This window comes from Amborella trichopoda, chromosome 2 (genome assembly GCF_054954075.1).
Source record: "Amborella trichopoda isolate Santa Cruz 75 chromosome 2, AtrichopodaSantaCruz75HAP2 v2.0, whole genome shotgun sequence".
Taxonomy (NCBI): Eukaryota; Viridiplantae; Streptophyta; class Magnoliopsida; order Amborellales; family Amborellaceae; genus Amborella; species Amborella trichopoda.
In genome coordinates, this window is record NC_142337.1 from 55839285 (window position 1) to 55865549 (window position 26265).

The 26265-nt window shown below is 36.9% G+C and overlaps 1 protein-coding gene across 4 annotated transcripts; it reads left to right on the forward strand.

The window, feature by feature from the left end:
• The first annotated feature begins 6684 nt into the window (after window positions 1-6684).
• Window positions 6685-25163, forward strand: LOC18431388 (craniofacial development-like protein). Of its 4 annotated transcripts, none has more exons than XM_088858715.1 (6): window positions 6787-6986; window positions 7998-8448; window positions 9737-9826; window positions 22685-22806; window positions 23237-23434; window positions 24488-25163. In XM_088858715.1, exons 2-6 carry the CDS (start codon window positions 8442-8444, stop codon window positions 24536-24538), a joined length of 468 nt encoding a protein of 155 aa, XP_088714841.1. In that variant the 5' UTR covers window positions 6787-6986; window positions 7998-8441; the 3' UTR covers window positions 24539-25163. The 4 variants fall into 4 exon arrangements, with proteins under 4 accessions (XP_006841576.1, XP_088714840.1, XP_088714841.1 ...); XM_088858712.1 differs by having other exon boundaries at window positions 24502-25163; XM_006841513.4 differs by lacking the exon at window positions 7998-8448 and having other exon boundaries at window positions 6685-6986; window positions 24502-25163.
• The last annotated feature ends 1102 nt before the right edge of the window (window positions 25164-26265 follow it).

Here is a 26265-nt window from a genome sequence, read left to right on the forward strand (position 1 = left end):
CATCGGAACCCTATATATGACAAGTGTCTCCCCTGGGGTATCTCCAGTTATGATCAAATCAGGATCATCCTCACGTCCCACATCTCCTACATCCTCACCCCAATCGATTCTATCATCAAAGCCATCTTCACCCTCTATATACATGTCCTTCATCTTCTACTTGGTCCACTAAGTTATTTTGCTGCTTGTATGATCTACAAGGCCATTTAGCTGACCAATGGGCTGCTTCTCAACACTGAAACATTAAAAATTGTTATTTTGTGGCCTAAAGCTAAGAATACCTTGTCCTGGCTCTACACCTGATGTTGGAACCCTAGATGAGGGTGCTACAAGGGTTGTGTAGCTTTAGCTATCTGCTTGAGCCTTTCTAGAGGAACTCAATGACCCTCAATCATGATTATCCTTTCTACTCATAGGATGCTGGAGATGCTTCTCAACTTTCAAAGCAAATCAATATCGATCATTAGTGCTCGATAAGGTATGAAGGGAAACCTACTCTTGGATCTGATAGTGTAGCCTTACTACATATTGAGCCATGATTTGCTCCTCATCCTCATGTAGACCATTACGTTTGGCCAGCAAGTGGAAATCTTCTATGTACTCTCTCCAAGATTTTGTGCCCTGCTTCAAAGCGAGTAGCTTCTGATAAAGGGTTGTCAATAATCTAGCGGTAAGTATTTTCATCAAGCTTCTCTTTCATTGGGGCCCAAGTTCTTGACGTCCACCAACTAAGTTCACCTTCTTATCTTCATGAAGTTCCTTTTTAAAGAAGTGGTCAACACTCTCTGACCACTCAAGGAAATCCTCAGGATACAAGTGTCCACAATAGTCCTCCGCATTGACCTTAATCCCATTTTAATGGGATCCTCTAACACCTTATAGCCAGTCTATCTTCGACTCACTGTCCTCTACAGTATTGTGTAGGTTTCTCTTAAGAGTCATCCCCATACTGTTCATCTTCTTCTTCATCTAGCATTTTTCTCCTCTCGAACCCATGTACATTAGGATCTTCATGGGGGCTCCTGTTAAGGGTTAAGGAAAAATGCTACCTTAATGCCCACAACCAGTGCCATATGGGCCAACTACTCCCTAATATCTTATAGAGAGTCATTATGTTGATCAGTCCTTCCTTAGATGGTTTGTTGCCAAGCATCCTTGACTTGAATATGCCCACGACCATGGCCTCAACCACACCTTGCTTAACGTTACCTTGATTAGACATGGAATGTGAACCTAACCCTAATATAAACCATTCTCATACCTAAGGACACTTACTATGCTCTAGATAGAACAAAGTTCCTAATTTAGGACCTCTAGGATAAAAAACATCACAAATTATCCATTAACATTAGGACAATAGCTAAAACATTAAGGAAGACTATATAAAAAAGTAGAACAAAAACTAAGAGACACAACAAAGAAGGGACAACACCCTAACAACCTAATGGAGTCCTTAAAATCCTAGGATAGACCCTAACCAACTTGACATCTAGCATTAGGACAACCTGCTTTGATACCAACTGATATAACTTAAGATTTAGCCACTCACTAATCTTTTTATTACAAGACAATAACACACGTTTGAAGAACATTTTAAATTAAACTCAAGGTAATTATATATAAACATTCAACTACTATTTATCCACAAAATTGATACACAAACTTGCAAAAATCATCATGCCGTTTTAAAATTTTATTTTGATGCTTTGGAGATGAGATTTCCAATCTGTAATGGAATGAAATATGTCCTTAAACAAAATCAGCAAAAAATAAAAGTTGATTCCAAAAAAAATTAAAAAGCAATCCACAACCCGAAAAGAAGTAGATCTGCACAAGTTGTAGGGTTTAGAGATTAATGGGATGTAAAGAAAATTAAGGTTTTGATTTTAGAATTGAAATTAGGGTTAAGGTTTCAAGGGATATATTTAGAATTAATTCTAGGGAAAACCTAACAATTAATTGTAAGGGAGACAGAATATATAAAAAGAATGACTATTACGGGATTAAAAGAAAGAAAAGAAATATGAAGGGAAAGCAAAGGAATGAAATAAGTAAGAAGGGGAAAGAAATAAAAGAAAATAAGTAAAAAGGGGAAATAATAGAGAGAAAAGAAGTAGGAAGGGAAAATAAATGAAAGAAAAGAAGTAGAAAGGGGAAATAAAGGAAAGAAGAAGTAGATAGGGGAAAGAAAAGAAAGAAATTGAAAGCCCCCATATTACGGAAGGACCTTGCAAGTTGCTACTAAGCTTTCTCTATGACTTTCAATCAAGATTTCAAGAAACCCTTTCTAGGGTTTTTTTTTTTTCTCCACAAAATTATCCAAGGTAAACATTCTAAGCGTATGTACATCCCTCTCTTTCCTTTTATACCTATATTGCTTAAAATGACATAAAAGACCCCTAATTAAAATAAAATAACCAAACTGCCATTAAAATCTCTACAACACCTAAAATATATAAAAACCATAATATAATTAGAAATTTAAATAACTTTAGTTTTCACTCTAAAACAAAAACAAAAAAAATAACAAAAAACCATTACAATAGAAAGCCATCATGCCCTCATCAAAGAGACAGAGAGCCCCAACAGTCATCAAAGAGACAAAGAGACAAAATTTGGATAGCTACATTATGTTATTTTTAATATATGATATTTTATGGGGCCCATTGTGCACATGGGCCACCATATTTTAGAAGGTGGTCCGCCACTTTAGAGGGAGGCCTATCCCCATGGGTGAGACGCCACTTTTTGAGGGGAGGCTTATCCCATGGTTGGCACTCCCTTATTTTTTATTTGATTTGTTGATATCTTTTATCCCAAAAACAAAATTAGTTTGAAATGAAAACTTCACAAGAGTAGAGAGAAAATACAATTTTAACAGTTTTCATCTTGAAATTCTACAATATGATTTATTTTGTAAATAGGGAAGCTAATGACATTGTGGACGGTTTGGTAAAGAAGGGTGTTATTCGCGATTCCTTGATTTTATCTAATTTTCTTTTTTGATTGTTTAGATGTAATGTTCCGATTAGTCAATAAAAGTTAGCACTCTTGTCACATAAAGACAAAACAAAAGAAAACACTTAATACAAAGACAAAAGTTTTTTTCTCAAGTTAGCTGAAGAGGTCACGTGTTTAAATTTGAACCCCAACAATATATATATATATATATATATATATATATATATATATATATATATATATATATATATATATATATATATATATATATATATATATATATATATATATATATATATCTAAATAGGGTTTTCACTAAGAAACGACAAACCCATGATAGTTTCAATTGTTTTTAGATGAGCCACATACTTGCATCCATCTTTAAGAGGGACACTTTATACTTTTGGACCGTATATGTATAAATGTTATCCACCCCGTATGAATCAATTTTTCTTATGTTTAGAAATAATTAATATGCCCTTCTTACTCATAAAATATATCTTAAATCGCAATGTATTGCAACTCATAGGGTAAGAGCAGTGGTTTAAAAAACGGATCGATGATTCGGATCAGGCATCCCAAAAACCGATCGGGATCGGTGAATCGGCTTTCTGGATCGGGAATTAGTCAGAATCGCTAGGATTAAGCCATAAAAAAATTTATTATAAATGTTGTTTTTTTAGGAATCCAATAAGAAATGTGGGTACTACATTATTAACTTTCATTGTTTTCATCAATTTATGAATATTGAGATGTTCTTTCCCTGTATGAACTTATGTTGATCATTAAATTTACATCACACAAAATAAATCATAGAATTATCATGGATTAAGTATATAATCATATATGAACTACAATAAAGAGTTGACTAAATCGATGAAAATTGGCCACTAAAATCTCGAATTGGTGGAAAACCCTAATCCGCTAAAAAAACCCAAATTATTACAACCTAACTAACTATAATATTATATATCAACAATATTTTATAATTATTTTATTATATAAATAATAACAAATCTAAAATATTTTATAATATCATCTAATTTAAAATGTATTATTGACTACTGTAAGAAAAATAATACACTACACGATTTATAATACAAAAATTAATAAATAAAATAAAAGATTTGGTTATCAATGTAGAAATTATTAGAATGTGTACCAATTTTATTTAATTTTTTAGGTTTCTAGAATAAATTAGTGGAAGAGATTGTTAGTAGAAAAAGAGATATTTCAAATGGCCTCATTGTATGAATCCTATCTTTAAATTAATATTACTAAATTTATGTTAAAGACCATCATGTTATAAAAATAAAAAATATAATCAGACCATTTATTCCTAGGTTGTATTAAGAAATACCTTTTATTTTTTTGACAAGAAATACTTATTGTGTTATCTTTTATTTATTTTTAACAAAAAAATTATGATACTTGTTGATTATCTTTTTTTTTTTTTTTGACAAAAGAAGAAGATGTACTACATTTTTCTTTGCTTGTTGTATTACTTTTTATTTTTTTTATCTTATGAGCTAGTACTAATTTTTTAATCCTAATTAACTAATTAATTAATTATTACTCATATAATGAAATAATACCATGATATAATAGCTTAATAGACTTTTATATTTTTTTGGTATGTATTTTAATTTTTTTTTGTGAAAGATAGGGGTGATGGGCACCTAATTATTATTGTTAATAATTTTTTCCTTTTTTTATCATCAAATTTCATTGTCACAATCGGACATACAACTTTCTTATTCATGACGGGCGTACACCGTCGTGCGTGCACCATCGCACGTATACCATTTCACTGCAATTTATCCCAAGCTAATAATATTTGCCAGCTTTTTTTCAACTCATAGATATATCCCACATCGAAGCGATGTGAGAAGAATGAATACTATAAAAAAAACCCAACGATCTGGTTATGTTGAATGTTGTCTTGGCAATGTGAAGCGTGCGGAGTAAGGTGGAGTAGGAGTAAGGTAGAGTACCAATTGACATAAAAATTTGTCAATCACATTTCAAAAAACCAGGGTGGGTGCATAAAAAGAAAACCGGATTGAAAAATAAAAAAGTAGGAACCGCCCGGTTTTATCAATACTGCATTTGGATCGATTATCACCGATACCGGATCCAGATAGCTCGATTCCAGATCGGATCGGCGATTTTTGAAACAATGAGTAGGAGTAAACCGAACATGTAAAAAAAGGTGCAAAATAACTTATTTTTAAAATTTAAATTTTACTTTTTTCGTTAGATACATGCTTGTGATTATTGATATTATTGACCTGTAAAATTCTTGGCCCATGATCTTTCTCTAATATGGATTTTGAAAGGGGAAGAGCATATGAACGTTATATCCACTGAAGCACCAAAAAGTGATTTGGGTCACCTCTTGCCCCTTTAAAATACCCGTGAGATCTCAAGAAAGACGGTTGATCTCTGAATATGAGATATGCGTATCATGTTTCCGACATATACATCATACATATACCGATGATGTGCACCATAAATACTACACAATACACACGAGCATCTTTACATATGGGCCGTTCTTGCCAATGCTAGCTAACGGCAAAAGTTCGAATCCTACAACTTTAAACACTTTACAACCAAAGAAAGGTGCACTTCAAATTTTACCGTAAGAAGTACGTTTGGTCAAAAATTCTAAGGATGACATGATAATCTATTTTCATCTCTAATTTTAAAATTTAAAAATAGTTCAGATTTAGTAGATCTATAAACACATGAAAATCTTGAAATAGACGGTCCAAATAATGAATTATAAGATGCATTATTTTTGGGACTTGAAATATTATTATTATTATTTATATCCATGATGTTGAGATGATCAATTTGAGGGTTTTTTAATGTTAAAATAACTTTTTTCGATGGATTTTTAGATACACCTTAATTCTATAGTTTAAGATTGCAACTTTATTAAACTTTTTGCAAAAATTAATACTATGCTAATAATTGTCTTTCGTTCTTTGGGAATGCTATAATACATAGATGGCCATAGGTAGTATGTGATCTTATGTATCTCTGTCCATGCCATCCACCGATGGAAGGTGATCCGTGACTTATGACATAACGGAGTGGTTTACTAGTTTTTTCCCCCCTCTCCAGCCAATTACCAAACGGTTGGCGATAACAAGCATAACCTCAAACTTTGTCACGCGCATCACATTAAAATACATGTGGTTTGTATAATGCCAAGGCTCTAAACAATCAAAGTAAAGCGCACCTTCAAATAGTATAAAAAAACAGCCTTAAAAACTATTTTCATCTATAATTATAAAATTTAAAGCTTAAAAAATAGTATAGATCAAGCAAATCTATGAAAACTTCAAAATCTTCAAAATTGATGGTCTAAAAATGCATTACAAGATGCATTATTTTCAAAACTTGAAATCTATTTTTTTCTCATGCATATTGAGGTCGAGATGATGAATTTGAGCATCAAAACAACCTCTACTAATGAAATTTTTGAGGTGCTCCCTTAATTATTTTGAGCCTCACACTTATATAAACTTTTCCTATTAAATTTCCCTCTTCTTAACAAAACTAACATCATGTACCTAACAATTCAAAATCCGGAAAAATAACAAAATAATTGGCCATTTTTAGGAACTTCCTAACTTTAGAGACAAAAAAGAGAGTTCCAAAAATTTGAGTGAAGTGATGGGCATTTTTGCATTGTCTTTGACCAAAACAAATGATAGGGGTATTACAAGTATTTATTTCAAGAATTAGGGCATTTTTATCGTTTCCTACCCCTTCTCCCTGCGCATCACGCCTCTCGCTCTCTCTCTCTCTCTCTCTGTCGCTCCATTGAATTGAAAATCGCCATGCTCCCTCTCTCTCTCTCTACCACCCTTCCTCCGTCTAGCGCCCTTCATTGAAAATCGTTCTCTCTCTCTCTCTCTCTCTCTCCGTATTTCGGTCGCTCGCTCGCTGCGTTTGTTTCGATCGAGCGAACCAGCAGCTTTTCATGGCGGCCAATGGCTCAAGCGATCCTGGTATGTATGCCTTTTACCTTCTTTACTCCATTTCGACTCTATCTAAATATTCTTTGCTGCTTCGTATAAAGCTCTGAAATGGCTTCCTGCTATTTCACCTGTCATTTTCGCGACACGTTTCACTTTTTCCGCGCTTTTTTTGGGTTTTCTGCCTTTTTAAAATTGAAACGAGTACTCCCTCGCTTTCCAAATTGATAAGATAGAGTTTATTTGAAATCAAAGATTTTAGTTAAAGATCAGAGAAGTTTAGTGTTGTCTTATGATTCAGGGATAGATTAATTTTTTACCTTTGATTTTTTTAATTAAAAGTAAGGGGAGTGATGATCATTCTTCACTCTTAATATATCTTTTTTTGTATTTTTCATCTTCTAGTAACTATAGATGTTGTTACTTATAAGGTCTCAGAATAGATTCTTGTTAACAAATTTTGGCTTCTTGAGGTTTTGGTGATGTTATTAACGGGGAAATTGTAAATTTTTTTCTTTTTATTCAAGTTTTTATCTATCATTTGCGATGCTTAGGCTTCATGGATCCAGTAACTTAAAATAATTATTAGAGACATCACTATGAATCCTAGATTCTTGGAGTGACGGCTACATTTTACTTTGCCCCCCCCCCCCTGGAAAAAGAAAAATCAACTAGAGAATTATGGCCATATTTGACACTGAATCATAAGCTCGCTTGAACAAAGGGTGCTTTGGTTTAAGAACAGTTAGATTAGTATAAACCATGAAGTGCGAAGGCAATTGTTCTCTTTTTAGTAACTCTGGTATTCTTTATTTTATTCTTTCTCTGTGCATGTGTACGCATGTGCATACTTCTTAATGTGCAAAGACTTATTTATGTGCTCTGATTGTTGCTCATTATGGATCGTTTTAGACACGTAGTTGTCTTTCTTTATGATTGTTGGTATTCATTTAGCTACCTCATTGCTGGGTAGGATTTATTTTACTTTTTTGTAGCATGACCTTTTCTCTTAGCTGACCATGGTGATCCTACCATTCTGTATAGATTCAGGAGTAGGGGGAGAAAGATTCAAGGAATGCACACATTTGGTCAATTTGGGAGCAAACACATGAATGAAACATAAGATTGAGTTTTTCATATCCTTAACATTCTGTCCCTTATTTTACTGCCCACATTGCAAACTTGCTAGGCACAGTGAGATTAATGCTATACTGTGTTTTCGGCAGACATTATTTCAAGAAACATGCTATTGATTCAAGGTGGTGATTTTTGGGACATGTAGATGTATAATAAACTTTTTTGTTATTATTTACATAAGGATCCTGCAGTAGTAGTACGGGCTATTATTGGGGTAAGGAGGACATTGACCATGATGTCCATGTCTTGCTTAAATGAGAGAGTTCAAATGGGAATTCATGCTTCATCTGGTGTGGGAAAGTGGGAGAAAGTTACATCCTACAATGTGGGAATAAAGATAAACCACATCATATGAAAGGTTAACCTTTTTCATCCATGATGCCATTCCTCAAATTAGTTATCTTGTACAACTTTCTATTTCTCCCTTCTTCTTTTTTTCAATTGTTGTGAACCTCACAGTATCAGTATTGCGTCACAAAAACAACCTTTCTGAGCATGCATTTCTTAGCTCAGTATGACAATTGCTTCCAATTTGTGATGGTCATGACTCATGAGAGTCTTGATCTTATAATCAAGGGCATTGGCTAAAGGTAATTTGTGGATAAGAATCTGTTCGTATGATCCATGTGTTGCTTGCGCATCAACTCATCTTGGAAAAGATTGAATGGATGTCTTGTCCTTCTCTGTGGACATGGCTTGGAGAGAGTTTGGAAATGTCATTAAGCTCTAACAAATTAAATAGATTAGCTTCAGCCCAATTTTATTTTGATATAGCTGTTACCTTGCTACTAAGAAGAGGTTGTTTTCTTGATGATGGGGTTGAGTTAGTTATTGCATTGGCATCCTTACGATTTCAATTCTCATGGCGTTTTGGTTAATGAGTTTAATTAAACATTGCATTTCCTCAGCTTGGGTTTTGGTTTGACATGTATGATATTCTTTCTATTCTTGTGATGTTTGATCTTATATTTCTTACTGTTTATTATCATTTTTTTCCATTTTTATTATATGATTTTCTGCTAAAACTGTAATATATTGGTTGTATGATTTTCTCTATATATTGGTTGTATGATTTTCTCTTAGAACTGTAGTTTATGTTTGGAATCATTTGATAGCAAGTCACAAGCACTGAGCAGCACTTTTTCTTGTTGACCTTGTGGCTTTTGGCTAACTGTGTGCTTTTTTTGTGGGAGGATAATGTCAGGCTGATATATCTTTTGTTCTGCAACTCTGTGTCCCATCATTTACTGAATTACTGGCTATATTGGAAAGACTAGTTTACTTGATATTTATCTTTTGTGGGAAGAACTTTTAGATCTGTGTGATGAACAATAATGAAAGTTTAAACAATAGTAATTGCTGTTGGCTATGCTAATGAGGCAAGAGGCTTCTTGGAGAATGTCTGGTATCATAAAATTTTCCTGCCTTTCTCTGTCACTTTATTCCTAGTTTCCTCTAGAAATTGCATGCAGATGATTCATGACTCGTGTTATATTTTATGCAAAATCGAAAGAACTCCAGTTTTATGTAAAGTAAAAAATGAACAAAAAAGTAATATGAGCAATTATTCTATGGTGTTTTGACCTTTATATTCCTTTCCTTTATCTTCTTCTACTATTGACGTTCACTTTATGTCCTGCTTGCAGGAAATCGAGAGCGTAAAGGTGGTAATTCTGCTGGGTGTGTGCAAGAAATGGATGCAGTTTCCAACTCAAATACACAGCTCGAAAAAAATGGTAACAGTCTCTGCTTTCCTAGTTTTGATGCTAACATTGGCATGCATGTGAAATCAACTTCTTTCATGATGGATTTGATATTGATGTTGTATTTTGGAGCATGTATTGCCTGATTTGTACTGCATCTATCGTTGGTGTCTTGTGTTTTTCATCCCTTATTAAATATTAATTAACTAAAGTATACATAGATAGATTCTCTCTCTCTCTCTCTCTCTCTCTCTATCTCTCTATGAAAGGTTAGCCGTTGCTTGTGTGAAAGTGTACAAAAGGATGGCGAGTCCCATAGGCTGGGCCCTCTTTAGAATTCTCAAAAAATGCAACTCGAAGTATTGCTATACAAAAATTCTCCAAAAACAAAAAAAAGTATTGCTATACAAAAATTTGGTGAAAGAACCTGTACACTGTGAAGGAACAAAAGAGTATCCCTGTCATTGGATTCCAGGCTAACAAAAGAGATAAAAAATGTGTCTGATAGTGGGGACTGCTCAAAACGATGAGTCAGCTATGGTGTGGGGCTCTTGCTTTTGTCAAACTATTGCCAACTTGGTTCGCCTCGCGTTAAGCATGACGATAGGAGATCTGCATGTGCCTACATAGGTTGGAAATTTGGTCAAATTGGAAATTCCAAGGCCTTAGTAACCCAAGAAATATCTTTTTTCTGAATCACCCTTGACAATTAAACACCTAGATCAGTCCATGCAGGCTCTTTTAATCCCCTCCAAAAGAGAAATGGCTTCAGCTGTAGTGGAGTCTGAATGACGGATGAAACCAGAGTAGGAGAGCTGGGTAAGGTCTTCATGGTCGCTAAAGAGATCACCGAAAACCATAGGACCAGGGTTGCGGAGGGAGCAACCATCAAAGTTCAGCTCGATGCGTCTCTTCTCCAGGGGGTGCCACGGTGAGGACTGTGTGATCTGGGTGGTCTACTGCTTAACAAGGCCTTCCAATTTTGGACGAGGTCTGTGGTAGCTTGGTGCTTGAATGGTTTTGAGTACTTTGCCCAAAAGACGACCTTAGCTTTGACACTGTCCATAAAGGAGCTTGCTGATTTCTCTTTGCCCTAAAAAATCATTAGGTTCCTTTCATTTGTGACAGCTGCATACCAAAGGAACAACCATCAAAGTTCAGCTTGATGTGTTTGTGCTTCAGGGGCACTAGAGTGAGGATCGTGTGATCTATGTGGTCTACCGTCTAACAAGGCCTTCCAAATTTGGCAAAGTCTGTGGTAACTTGGTGCTTGAATGATTTTGAGTTCTTGCCCAAAAGATGACCTTAGCTTTGATGATTTCCATAAGGGAGTTTGCTGAATTCTCTTTGCCCTTGAAAATTATTAGGTGTCTTTCATTCCAAATGACCCACATGGTACTGGTGACAGCTGCATGCCAAAGGAAAAGGCCCGCAGGTGGCCAAAAAGGGAACATAAAGCCTTGAAATAGATGTGGTATGGAAGATGGGGTGACCCAATACCAATCAAAGAATTGTAGAAGGTCACTGCACAGATGGGATGGGATACCCAATCACATAGTGAAAACAATTGTGCATTGGTCTTTCTCAGCTGATTTACACATTCTGAATAAGGACCCCCTAGATTGTAGTTGGTCAAGCGTGAGCACCCTCTGGGAAATGGCTATCCAGGAGAACACTTGAATTTTGGGTGGGATGGAGGAGATTCAAGTGCAGCTTGCCAAGGATGGAGGCGATAGGGGGGGTTGGGGGCTGATTTAGCTAGGTGTAGAAAGTGAACACGAAGAACATCCCGGATTGGGAGGGCATCCAAATGATGTGGTCTACACCGTCAGCGGGTAAGTTGGAAGATTGGAGAAGACCTAGCAATGATTGGAACTCTGGAAAATTGTAGTCTAGTGGCGGCCCTCTGAAATTTAGGATCCAAACCCTTACCTCACCCAGGTTATCGAATAGGTCGGCAACCATAGCCTTCTTATCTCTAGCGAACTAGAATAAATTAAAAAGAAAAAAATTTCTCTAAGGGTAGAGTTCCCGACCCATAGATTAGACCAGAACTACACTTTGACACCCAATCTTACTTTTAACCAAATATTGCTGCGGAAATAGTCAAGGGAGGAGAACAAACATTGCCACACCCCCTAGGACTTCCGCATGGGGGGACCACTTGGTAGCCACGAAAGAGGGTGGATATTATATTTTTGGCGGATGACTTGGTGCCTTAAGTGATTCTCTTGAGTAGCAAACCTCCACCACCATTTGGACTTTGTTGCATAACTTAAGGCTACAAATACCCAGACCGCCCTGTTTTGTGGATGACAAATCTTATCCCATGCTAGTAAGTTCCACTTATACCTGTCAACCTCTCTTGACTACAGGGAGTTTCTCACAATCATCTTGAGATGGCAATGATGGGAAGAGGGATTTGTGAGAGGGACATTTGATATACCGATATTTTGAGAGTGTGGCCCTAATTAAAGTGAGACGACCAGCCATCGAGAGAAATTGAACTTTCCATGCTGCCAGCCTTTGATCAAAATTTTCTATGATGGAATTCCAAGAGAGTTTTCTAGGTTTGCCTATACAAAGAGGACAGTGCAGATACTTGGTAGGAAAGAGTCTACACTGTAGCTTAAAATATCAGCTAGTGTTCATACTTGGTAATGGTCTATGGCCGCATCCATTCTGTTTAATTTGAGGCTAGTGGCAAATTGTAGACACCCGAGGTATAGCGTGAAAGTATCGATTTGTTGGTGGGAGGCATTGCCAAAGACAAGGGTTTCATTTGCATGTTGTAGGTGGGAGATCAATGGCCTTGATTGCTCTAACTGAACCTTCCATCATACCGAGATACCATATAGCCTATCTGTCGATCGACTAAAGACCTCAGCCACTATAGAGACGGGGAGAGAGGGTCTCCTTGTTGAAGGACCCTAGAGGATGGGAAGAAATCTTTAGGATAGCTGTTAACGAGAATAGAGAGATAAGGGGCTGAAATGCATCCCCTAGTACAGTTGCACCATTTTATCCGGAAGCCCATTCTAAGGAGGATTCCATGGTGGTGGTCCCAGTTCACATGGTCATAGGCTTTCTCCCAGTCCAGCTTGATGACCACACTAGGGATTTTAAAAAGGTGCCTTGAGTGATTGTACTCATGGGCTATGAGGGCTGGTCGAGGATTGAACGATCTTAAACAAACGCTCCCTGGTTCAGAGAGATCGCACGGTTTAGGACCAAGTGAAAAGGTTGGTTTCTTCTAACAAGGATAGCTCAAATCTCAAGGGTTTATTGGTTATTGTGATTGGAGTGGTATCTAAAAGGATGGCTGTCACACCCCAAGAATTTACAATACTATTATTCCTGAGATGTGACGGACAAAACATATATACATCTATTGATAGGACAAATTTACAGTGGCGAGGTCTTACAAAGTAAATAAAGAAAGCTAGCACAACAACAGTATCTTCCAAGGTTGATCTTGACTAGCACTCAAAATGAATCCGCAGTTATCCTGAAAAATGTTTACTATAGTTTGATGAGTTTGGCTACTCAGTAAGTGATCATCATAATCCTAAAAATAATAATGATTGAAAGATATCAATATTTTTCAAAATGAGATTTATTAACAGAAATGCATCAACAGTTTCACTTTTAATAAATGCATAATTAAGTATAATCCGAGTAATTGAAATGCTTATAACACTTTTAACGGCAGTACATAATTCAAAGGATTTCACAAAATACCCTACTGGCGTCCCCAGTAGGTCACCTATATACCCCATCAGCGTCCTGATGGGTCCACTTAATCCTTATCGACGTCCCAGATAGGTCCACTTAATCCCTGCAGGTCCACTTATACTTCACCGGCGTACCGGATGAGTCCACTTAATCCCTACCGGCGTCCCAGATAGGTCCACTTATACCTCACCGGCGAACCGGATGAGTCCACTTGCATACTTAAATTATTTCAAAATCTCTTTAAACATTCGAAAGCAGCAACATCATGTACTCAACATATCACTGAAATCATTAATATGAATTTCACTTAAACCATTAATAACAGTCACTCTCTATAACATTTAAAAAATAACCAATCAAATATTTTGGGCTCAAATTTAGAAAGGTAGCAGTTTGTAAAGGCCTTCTAGCATAATTGCCAATTTAATATGTATAGAAAAACTCTTATAAAAATTCAAGAATACGGAATTATCACAATTTATGGGATATCAATCCACAAATAAACATTTCACAACAATACTATAATCAATTGCAAAAATGTCAATTTTTTTAAATAATAAGGCAGTCTTTTGCACATGAATTTTACAATGTCTAAATATTCAAAACAGTAGAAAGAAATATCACAATTTTACCAAAAGCAGAAATATCACATTTATTTCTAACAATAGACAAGAAAATAAATAAATTTATTTTTCTAATTTACGGCATTCAAAATTTCTAACATAGATAAAATATCACAATTTTTATTAGAAAGATTATTTTTCAAGATAATGAGGTCACGTGCGCATAAAATTTATCGCGCCTAAAATTCATGATAATAAGCATAAATAATTATTTCATTTCATTTTTAAAAAGAATGGATTATTTTTCGAGACAATGAGGTCAATTACACACAAAACTTATAAAATAAAGATCCTGGACGGAAATATCACTATTTATTAAAAACAGACTATTTTTCAGGAAGACGATGTCACTTACCCACAAATGTTTGAGAGGGAGCTTCCGATAAAAAATTCGGTTCGAGAGAGGAGTTCACTGTGTTTCGACCAGAGAGAGAGAGAAATCTCAAAATTTTCTAGGGTGGGAGTGCTCACCTCCCCTATTTAAATTCTTATAACGTATTATTATAATATTTTATTACGCTCTACCTCATACCTGAGGTGTCGCGTTAAGCGTCTGCTTTTAACATACGAAAACCACGTCCGCTAAAGGACGTGGCCAGCAGCAAGCAGCAACTGCAAAGGCTGCAAACAAAAGCAGCAGCAAAAGTTTAAACCAAGTAAAAGTTTTGAAAATAGTGATGGTTCCCAAGGACCATCATACTCAATCAGACCATCACTTATTAAAAGCATCTTTTCTCCTTTTTTTTTTTTTTTTTTTTGAAATTTTAGGATTGTTACAATGGCTCAGTGGTCTGAATTGGGTTTTGGAAGGGTACGGAGTGGGTACTTGGGGAAAGGTGCCCCACAAGAAATGAGAAATCCATCCAACTTTGAGAACGCGGGGTTTTGGAATGGTTGGACCAGGTGTAGAGAGAACCATTCAAGGGTATATCTATGAGGCTATTCTTGGCTACGGATTCAGAGAAAAGGGACATACTACTTGGATGTTTTGATTCCTATTTCTTTCTAAGGACCACTTGGTAATGTTGAAATCTCCTCATACCACGAGGACGGAGGGAGGGAGGCTACTCTATCCAGTTTCTCCCAAAGCTGGCTCCTGAGGCTAGGGGAGTGCGATCCATATATTGTTGAGAATTTCTAAAGTAGGCTGTCTGAGATCCTCTTGAGGCACACTGTTATAGAGAAAAAATCTATGCGGGAGTTATGGAGAGCAGAGAGAAGGGTCCGAAATGACGTAAATGTGCCCTGATGCACCTTGGGCATCAAGGGCGACCCATTGGCAGGGTCTTCGACCCCAAATTTATGGACCAAAGCAAGAGTAGGAGAGGGTTGTTTGGATTCTAAAATAGCTAAAACTTTGGGGTTGTTCTTGTCGTAGAAAAAGCTGATGGCACTATGTTTCCTTAGAACCCCCGAGACCCCAGATGTTCCAAGAATGAATTTTCATGATGGATGAGGAAGCCAGATGCCCAGAAGAACGCCTGAGATCTTGGCTGGCCGAGAGGAGGGTTAGGGGGGGACTTGGGGGGATTGGCTGGGGAAAGGAGGGGGTTGGTGGCTCTGTGTTAGTGAGGGTCTATGGAACTGGGAAGGGTGGTTTAGGGTGAAGGAGTGCGGGAATGGGAGAGCACAGAAAAGATGGCCGTAGGGAGGATGTGAGGATCAATCAGCTTTTGAGGAGGCCACAAGTGGAAACGGTTTTGAAAGGGGGTATGGGGGCTGGGATCTTAGGAGGTTGTCTTGAGAGAGCGCGATGGTGGTATCATGTGTTGGCTGAATTTGGGGAAGTGGTTTAGGGTATGGAAGGGCGATAGAGAGTTCCACTGGGCATGTGGGGTGCAATGATAGACATGTGTCCTGTGATTCGCATATTGGAGTGTGGGGTGAGGAAAAATGGTTTTGGGATTGGGGGCGGGGGGGTTAATGGGTTTCAGTGCTTTCATGCCCATGTTCCAGAGATGGCACGCGTGGGGTGGAAGACAAGGTGGAGGGAATATAAGGGCAGTTCTTTGGGGATGTGAAGAAAGTAGGGTGGAAGGTGGGCCCTTGGCAGCCGTCAAAAGCATCACTAACTAGGTGATGGGGTGCACCGTCCATTACTGAAATGGACTGGAAGACTGTTTATTGTTGCAGAACAGAGTTTCCCCTCGTTGCAACCCACAGCTGATTAAATCACTTGGTCAAATGTGTGATGAGTTAAGGCCATGTAAGGAATGAAATCCTTGTTTTGTAGACCAGTTACTAAGAGATCTGGATATTAGCATATGTAGCAAGACTTTACAACAGGCAAATGTACACAACTGCTTGTGGTGAAATGATTTTAATGAAAACTATGCATGGAAATCGAAATAATTACAAATTCAACTTACTGGAATTGTTCTGGACATTGAAATTGTAGTATTAATCAACATGGGAAGCATTAGGACTAAATGGGAGCCCAAAATTCAATCAATAAAAGTCATAGACACATGCAAGTGTGCAAGTTTCTGCACACATATTTATATTTATTTTTGTAATAATTAATATTTGTAGTTGAAGAACCATACATCAAGCCGAAGACCTGCTTAAGGCCTCGTCTAGATACTGACCAAACCATGGTTCATGCATTTTTGGGCGGAATAAGCAGCCAAATTTGTGTGTTGGTGGCCTCTTTGGATGCCTCATTTACCTCCTTTTGGGTATGCAAGCACTTGTGAAATGCTGCTGCTTTGAGTGGAATAACTATAGAAGAATCCCCTTCTTATACAAACCACAAAAACACCGCATTTTGGTTAATCTCAAACCACATATTTCTTGGACCACGAGCTGCAGCCAAACTGGCAGCAAACCATTCAATTTGCAATTGTGGGAGATACTCCCATATGCTCATACAAGTAAATACCTGTCCATTTCGAGCTATGACAACCAGGAGCTCATCTGATTCTTTATTTGGATGATTAAAGGAGATCTCGGAAAGAGGTGCTCATATCAAGAATATCCTGTAACTTGTCTTGGATACTCCACGACCAATGGATGCCTTACTAGCCCTCTTGATTACATTAAGAAGACATCCTACTGTTATGATGTTGCAAAAGTATGATATGAAGATCAGTAGACCACAAGAGCTATCTTCATTAATTACGCAACTATAATCAATCAAATACTTTTCTTTCTTCATTTATCATTTGGAAAATTCGACAAGAGCTAAACAAACAGGTTCTTGAAGGGAAGAACAATCAACAGTCTACTATACTCAGGCCAGTCCATTGGCAAATTACTAACGAGATTCCCATACCGTCCACCTGTGATCCTAGTTATATAGCTTACCTGAAGATTTTTCGCCGATAGGTTGTAGGTGCAAAACCCCATCCAATACCAAAGATCTTTGAGTAATGTTGGTGACCACCTAATTAAACCCAATTGGAGTTCACATTAATGTTGCTTCCAGTCTATCCAGTAGCAGGTTTGAAGATTTATTTAGAGACTTCTTAATGACCATGATTCTCGGGTTTGTGAGGCATGTCAAAGGGCTCCAACAATATGGCCAAGCTCGCAGCCATAAATACTGGAATAGGAATAGTGAGGACTAGGGGCTCTACCAACACATTGATTTTGATCAACTAGTTATCACTTGGTGCACTGGGAAAAATAGATCAGGTGAAGTTCACCTTTCTTCTGGTGCAAATCAATCTAGACCAGCTGCATTTTTTAGAACTTCCATTTATCTATGTACTCAGGGAAGGGAAAATTGTCTTGTCTCCCATGGTTGTCAACTAGTCTCTTCTCAGATCCAATTTTGGGGGAGTACTTAACCTATGGCTTAATAATCACTTAGGAAGACTGATATGGGAAGGTTGTTATGTCTGAACTATAGACTTCATAGGTGCTTGAATAGGGGGGATAATTGTAGTGAGTTGGTGCATTTCTATTGATCGTACTCTCCTTTGAGTGGTTTTCATCTCAAGTTCTTTCCAACATTGTAATCAGCAGTAGGTTTTATAGTTCCCCAAGATTAGGATGTTGGTCAAGCATCCCATTGTAATATCTTGTTTTATAGTAGTAGAAATGGGATGGGCCCTAAACCTTGCTAATTTAGCCTAAAAAGGAAAAGACTCCCCATTTTCAATCTGTCAAACTCCGCTAGGATGAACCGACTTTAATTGGCCAAACAAGACATATTTTAGAATTAAGCTCCTTATTTTGGTTGGATCAAGTTTTAGACATATGTTCCTCCTCCAAAACTGACTCTATGTTCCACCGCAGAGGTGCATATATTATTTGTCTGGCGCATAGATGTGAGAAGCTTAGTAGAGGAGTGGTGATCGCCTTTTGGAATCTCGTTTTGGCAATCCTGAAGGCTTAGTCTAAGCAGAATTGCCTCACCCATCAAGGGTTCTTGATCTTTACCTTGTAAGGATAAGGGATCTCTATCCCTGACTAAAAGGGATCGCAGTCCTTATGGAAGGGATCTCGATCCCCAGGTGTGTTTCAGAAGTTTTTGAATTTTAGTATGGCATCTTTGATTATGTGGTGATATATTGCTTGTTGACAATTTCCTAGCTAATGACCAATTGTTGGTGATTTTTTCTTTTTGTTGTCATGGTTATGGTTTGCATCAGTGATTAACTAATATGCCAACTCATAGGTGGTGTTGGACTGGGGGGAGGGGGGTGGCCCTGGTCCTGGAGGATCCCAAACCAGGGAACTGCACAGGTTGTTTATAGTGAATCGCCAGATCTCGCCCCGCTCTACTACTAATTTTTCTCAAATTTTTATTAGGCATTCAGGTTATAGAGTTCTTATTGTCCATTAATTTAGATAGTGCTGAAAAAGTGGATTATAGATTTATAAAATATAAGGCACTCCCCAAGTGCTTCCATGTACATACAGGACATATGTCGGGTCGCTTCTTGAACAACACTCCCAGTGCTTCCGATATACAATGCTCTAGCCAGGGGTTGATCCCAGGCTCCCATTCCCACACCACACCCGCTTCTGCTCCCAGCTACTATACCATGGAGTCATGTGCCCCTCATCATGCCATGATTCTATGAGGTCAATTAAAAATATCTTATGAGCCATCTTAGGGGCTCTTGTTTCCATCCTTTTCTTTTCTAGATTTGATTTGTGATTTGGGACATCATCTGGGTCAACTATCTTCTGTGGTGTGTATGATTCACTGGTAAGTTGCACATGCTTTCACCAGGAAGTTCAATCAATATGTGTATGTAATTGTAGAATGAATAGCATAGCATCCACGTGATGCAGTCAATCATATTGGTGCACAAGCACCTCCAAAGCTCCAAATTAGAAGGAAATGAGATTAGTGGCCATGATTTTATTTCGTTTTCAAAATATTTTTCTACGAGTTTTATTCAATTGAAACTTTGAGGGGTCTACACTTGTCAATCAGGCACACCTGAAAAATATGTAAAACAAATTGTGAAAAATAAATTAATCAAAATCAATATTAAAAAAAGCAGATGGCCCAACACCTAGGCGGTCTAGAGAGCCTGACAGCCTCACCCAGTCCCAGGCGGCCCAAATAAGCAGCCGCCCGAGGAGGCAGCCTCGGGCCTGCGCCCCGCCCAGGGGTGGAAATGCCCCTGGTTTGGTAACTTTGGTTTGTAAATTTTAAGTTTTCGCCATGTGTGGACTGTGGACTATGGATAATTGGATATGGAGTATGGAGGAGTGTATGTGCTATGTGGACTTGTGTACTATAGACATTTGATGTGTCCTAAGTCCCTAACTCTTATGTGTTATATCGTTATACTGTTAGATTATAGACATTTTTCTTTCTACTGGGCCTCCTAAGTTCTGAGCGTCTGCCTAGGCGTTGGGTGGCCTGGACCCCCCGGGCGCCCATGCACCGCTTGGTGTTTTTTGAAACATTGACCAACACCTAAATGTTTTTTTTAAAATAAAAAATACACCCAAATGTTCTAGGTCTATTTTGATTAACTTTTTTTTTTGCAAATTATTTTTGTATATTTTGTTCATTTGCGCCGGATTGACAAGAGTAAATGCCTCAAGTATCAGTTTAATACAATTTAAAAAAAAAAAAAATTGAAAAACAAAATGAAATCATGACCATTCATTTCTTCATTTTTACTCTTGATTGTTCGGCGGGGTGCTCTTGCACCATTTCATGATGTGGAAACTATACTTCCAAGGTAGAATGCATTTTGAAGGATTTCTATTTTCTATTAATCACTGTTTGAAAATTTGGCCGCCCGACCGTCTAGGTGGCCGCCTAGGCAAAAGAATTCAAAAAATGCCTAGGCGCTGCCTGGGCAGGTCATTATGCGCCCTATCTCTGGGCGACCGCCTAGGTGGTCAAGGCGCCGCCTAGGCGCTACTGTCTAGGCGCCCGCTTAGGCGCCGCCTTGTGACACTTTGCGGACGGGTGGAAAGAAAACCTGGGTGAAGGTAAAAAAATTTAATTTTTTAGGGGAGAAAAGGGTTTTGAGGGATATTTTATACTCCCAAAACCAAAACCGTGGCCTTTTAGGGTGAGAAAACCTCCCTCAAAAACCACTCTTTTATGATTTAATGAAAAATCGATAAATTTTTATTTTTTCGATTTCTTCCCAAAACAAAGGCAATAGTTCGTGGGTGGATTTGGAGCTTCTAGTACTTGATTTTGAGAACTTTTGTTGACCCAATAGACAAGGTCTTCATCGACATTGATTTTATTTTGATATTTTTTAAAGTATTATCATATTTGAAAGAGGGTTTTGATTTTATTTTGCTATACTATATTATGTTGTGAATCATGTGTATTTTCTTTTAATTTTTTTTCTCTTACGATATATTTGATGTTTGTAGGTAAAAGATTGCTTTTTTGTGATTAATTGATTTTTTTTCTCATTTGGACAATGCAATTGAGCATATATTGTATTCTTTTATGAATAGTTGATTTTTTTTGTACAATGTGTCATGTTTGGTAATTCTATTATTTGTTTATTTAATAAATAATTGATTATGTATTTATGTGATATCTTAATGAATTACGTCTTAATTCACAAGGTGAAACTATGATTTTATATATTCATTAAGTCTTATTGTAAAGTATTATTAAGTCATACTGTTTTAAAACTAATATCTTAATGATATCATATCATATATCTTAATTGTTAAATTCTTAATTAATATCATATCATATATCTTAATTCTTAAATTCTTAATTATATGTTGTCTTAATGAGTAAAGTCTTCTCGTAAAACTAACATAGTAACATCTAAATAAATTCAATGAAAACTCATATCAAGGGGGAAGGGGGAAGGGGGAAGGGGGAAGGGGAAGGGGGGGGGGGGTGTGGGGGGCAATTTTTTTGAGGATTGTGAGCAGTGTTCGCAAAATCGAACCGGAACGGTTAACTGGACATGGGCCTGGAAGCGGTTTAACCGGTAAACCGGCCGATTCAACCACTCTAACCAGGCAAGTCCTAGGCGGTCAAAAAAATGTTAAAAAAAAAAAAAATGTAAAAAAAATCTACTAAAATATGAAAAGTATATAAAGAATGATTAAAACAAAACACATTCAAATGAAGTTGAAAATTAATGAAAAAAATGGATTTTAACCCTTACATTTTCCAAGGGCTATTTTTAAAATTTTCTAAAAACGATGGGAAAATATAAAAGTGAGTATTAATGACCAAAACAATTTTTAATCTTTACCATAATGTAAAGAATATTTAAAAATGCATTTCAAATCAAATTCCTTATATTTGAGAATTGGCATGCATTTTTTTTTTAAAATGCTAGTTGATCACCCTAACCACCCAAAACCCGAACCGGCCATTGGCGGGTTCCGATCTAACCGGGCGGTTAGTGGTTAGATCGGACGATTTTGTGAAAAATGATTGTGAGGGTACCCTGTTCCTGGTAGGTGCCCGAGCATTTTTTAACCATTGATATATTATTGAAAGCCTTGGACCCAACATTTATGATTAACATATTTGCATTTTGGAATTCTGAATGTTCTGGTTAGAAGGCTGTTGTTGTACTAGTAATACATATTTTTCAGTGTAATTTTTTATTAATTAATAAAAGTCAATATATATTTTTTCTTCTTATGATGAGGGGAGTATTGTCTCCTTTGCTACGGATTTACTTATTTTCCTGCTGTCATTGTTGTACTAGTCCTACATATTTTTTCAGTGTAATTTTTTTTAATTAATAAAAATCAAAATATATATTTTTCTTCTTATGATGAGGGGAGTATTGTCTCCTTTGGTACGGATTACTTATTTCCCTGCTATCTTAAACTTCCTACACTCACTTGAACTAAGTGACCCTTATGTCTATTTCATCTACAGCTCTTTCTTTCTGAACTCCAATTGTACCTTTGGAATTTGGACCATGGTTAGTTTCAATTCTGAATGTGGTTAATTACTCGGTTCAATATGGGAATCGTTTGGTAATTTAATTGGATGATTGTATCAATGTTAAATATCTTTAATTATGGAAATAAATGAAGTTTACCATGTGATCATTGATCTAACATATTATGTGAATGACCGTGCTTATTCATTTACTATTCTTTTCAGAAAGAGAGGCTCGTGTAAATGCTTTGTGGGAGCAGATGAATAACAACAAATTAGCTAAAGTTCCTAATTCTTTGTTTAACAAGCCCAATTCCCCAAGTCAAACATCAAATGAAGCCTCTCCAGTGAGTATCTTTACTATTCCTTTTTGGTGTGGGAAAGCTACATTTTCAAACCTGGAATTTGTATTGTAACCCATGCACCTGGCACCCCGATCACCAAGCGAAACCTTTTTCATTTATCACATAATATTTTTGTTTTACCCTTTGATGGGTCTTAAAGAAAGAAGGGGAAGATGATTTTCTTCCTTTGGTATCTGGGTCCTGATGGTCAATTGGGGCAGACTCCCACTTTTGTGAGAGAGGTCAAGTCCCTCCATCATGCAAATCAAGCTGACCTATACAAAAATTACTCTCTAAACTTAGATCTTCTATCTATCTACTTTTATCTTTTGGGTGGGTGGGGACTGGGAAGGGTAATATTGCCAGTTTTTGCCAGTTTCTTTTAATTTTTCAATATGAAATTGACACAATACTTTGAACTTGTATTGCATAGAACTGGATGGTCGCTCTTGGTCTAGCATCTAGGAAGCCATCACCTACCGTCTCTGGCAATGACACACTTCATAAAAGCAGCACACAAAATGGCACGAGGGAGGAGGGAAAGAAGATTGCTGCAGCTGCTCTGACTGCTGTCAAAGAAGTTGCTGCTGCTGCTGCTGCTGCCGCTGCCTCGAGTAGGGGTAAAATTGAGGTAGGATTGCTCTCATTTTGTCTTCATGGAGCGTTGGTCTTTTAATTGTTTTGCGTGGTAATAGAATGGAAAGTTCACCAGTTCACAGTTCGTGTTTTGTAGTTGTCACATGCATTTTATGAATGACAATGGAATATGAAAATGAAATTTTAAGCATTAAATATGAAAGAAACACTGAACTTGGTGATGGAAAACCATTTGATATGGAGAGTAACCCTTGAATTATATCAATTGAGTGATGGGAAGGGGTCTTATCTATCTTAGGATTTATGATAAAGGGTGTTTATATCTCTGTAAGCCACTGACATCTGATGTCCTTATGACCTAAAGAGCCGGTTAGTACATCAGTTGAGTTAGGGAACAGGTTTTATATTTATTTGGATACATCCTACAGAGTAGATACATATCTCTGTAAAGCTTGGCACAACGGATGTTTGTCTTCCTTAGGACTGTAAGTAGTAGTTGGTACTAATCTCATGAGAGGGAGAGAGATAAGTAGTGGTTGGTACTAATCTCATGAGTGAGAGAGAGAGAGAGAGAGAGAGAGATCCTTTTCAAACTGGGCATCTACTTGAGCACAGCCCCCAAGGTTTCTGCTTTGATGCCTCCTTATGTACAGGATCCTGGTACTTAAACGAACACCAAGAAAAATGTCTCTGACCCTAACCACTAAGACATGGATATTGCTCTACGACATCCTCCTGCATATGTGATTATCAGGGCTCATACTCACTTGGAGGGTGGAGACTCTCTCTCTCTCTCTCTTGCACACACACACGAGTGCATGCACATGCAAACAACCTATAGGCATCATTCTTGGAAGCAATTCTTACATCTTTTTTCACACAGCCATTAAGTTAATATTTCTTATATTACTTTCATAAATCAATTTGTATGTCAATCTCTCTCTTGCTCTCATAGATAACCCTCACTAATATCTCCCCCCCCTCTCTCTCTCTCTCTCATATGGATACGCCCTCAACAGCTATTTTCCTCTTCATATACTTGTCAACAAATAATCCCCAATACGCATTGATATGATTTCCAACTTAGTGTTTATCCTTCAGATCTCTGAGGTCCGGGAGTTTGCGGGTGAGGAGATAGAAGTGAAGAAGCTCGTGGACTCTGACTCCAAGGAGGCAGCTGAGAAGGCGAAGTCATCTTCAACCCCAGCCTCAGGCCTTGATGCTATACTTGAGCAAATAAAGAAGAAGCCCAAGCTAAGCGTACTCGACAAGACCAAGAAAGATTGGGGAGAGTTCAAGGAGAACAAGGGCTTAGAAGAAGAGCTAGAAGTCTATAAGAAGAGCTCCAACCAGTACCTTGACAAGGTTTCCTTTCTCCAGAGAGCTGATTATAGGGAATTCGAGAGGGAGAGGGATGCACGCCTCGCCCACCAAGCGAAGAGACGGGCTGACATGCGAGAGGAGCCTTAGGAAAATGGGTCTTGTTGCCCTTCGATTGGTGCCGATGATGGGCTACCCAGTGTTGGGTTGGTGGCCTTTTTTTGAGGATATTTTGTGGTCTGTGGTTAAGAATGGGCGAGTACTTTGGGAGGGAATGGTCGAATTGGGCGTTTTTGGGTGGAATTTTGGAATTAATATATCAATGTTAAGTGAATGGGGGAACGAGTTTTTTATGGCCATTCCCCAGCATGAAACAAAGGAAGCATGCTCTCTTGTCTTCTAACTTTGAAATTTTAATTAATTATATTAATTCCTTTCCTCCTTATGATATTCCGAGAGATGTAGGAACAGGATCAGAAGAAAAAAGGCACAATTTCTATTGGCGTCTCCCAACCATGAAACAAAAAGAGTGGAAGCATCCGTTTTGTTACATGGATTAATAAAGAAAAAGAAAATTTATAAAAAAAAAAACTAAAAAATACATGATTGAAAAATAAAAAATTATAATTCTTGTTGTTATTTGAAATTAAAAATAAAAGAATCAAAAGATTAAAAATTTCTCAATTTTGTATAAATGGAAATTCTATTCACTAGGACTTTACGAGGAGGTTTCTTTATTTATATAGGGAAGTTCTCTGTATTAGAATGTTATATTAGAAGGCTAAAACATTTTTGGGATTTTTCTATATTAGAATATTATATTAGAAGGCCATGACATTTACTCAAGGAACTTTATAGGAAACTTATATTTTGTCTTTAGAACATAAAAATAGTCCTCTATGTTTCATATATATTGACTCCGAGTCCCAGTTTTTCAGAGTATAGTATATTTTAACTATAGGATTTTTTTAATACATTGAAATTATTGCTCAAATATGGGGCATCCATATTTCTCATTGTCATATACCCGTAAAGAAACAAAAAATAATTTAATAATAAAAACAACCAAAATGCCCCAACAAAAATTAGGGGTATTTTGGCAATTTTATTCATTTAAATTACTTTTTTGGTAATCTTTACATGTGTGTAATGATGACGCTCCAAATTTGAGCTTAATCCAATATATAGAAATAAATAAAATTAAAAGACGTTATACTCTTTTAAAATGTGGAACTTGAGCATAAAATATACAATAGGATTATATAAGGTGTTAGCCTCACAATATTAAAGTAATGCACACTTTAAAAAATACACCTAAAAAGATTGTTTTAATGCTGAAAAGCCCCTCCAATTAATCATACAGACCCCTAGACGTGGTTGAGAAAAAAAAGAAAGATTTCAAATCGTAAAAATAGTGTATCTTGTAACTTATTATCTAGATTATCTATTTTTAAAAATTTCAAAATATTCATAGATCTACTTAATCTATACCATTTTTAAATAATAAACGTCATAATTATGGTAGATATAGATTTTTAAACTACC

Coding starts and splice junctions, on each gene's coding strand:
- LOC18431388 (XM_006841513.4), top strand. CDS start 6,959: ATGGCGGCCAATGGCTCAAGCGATCCTG. Junction 9,827..22,684: donor TACACAGCTCGAAAAAAATG/GTAACAGTCTCT, acceptor TATTCTTTTCAG/AAAGAGAGGCTCGTGTAAAT. Junction 22,807..23,236: donor CATCAAATGAAGCCTCTCCA/GTGAGTATCTTT, acceptor TGTATTGCATAG/AACTGGATGGTCGCTCTTGG.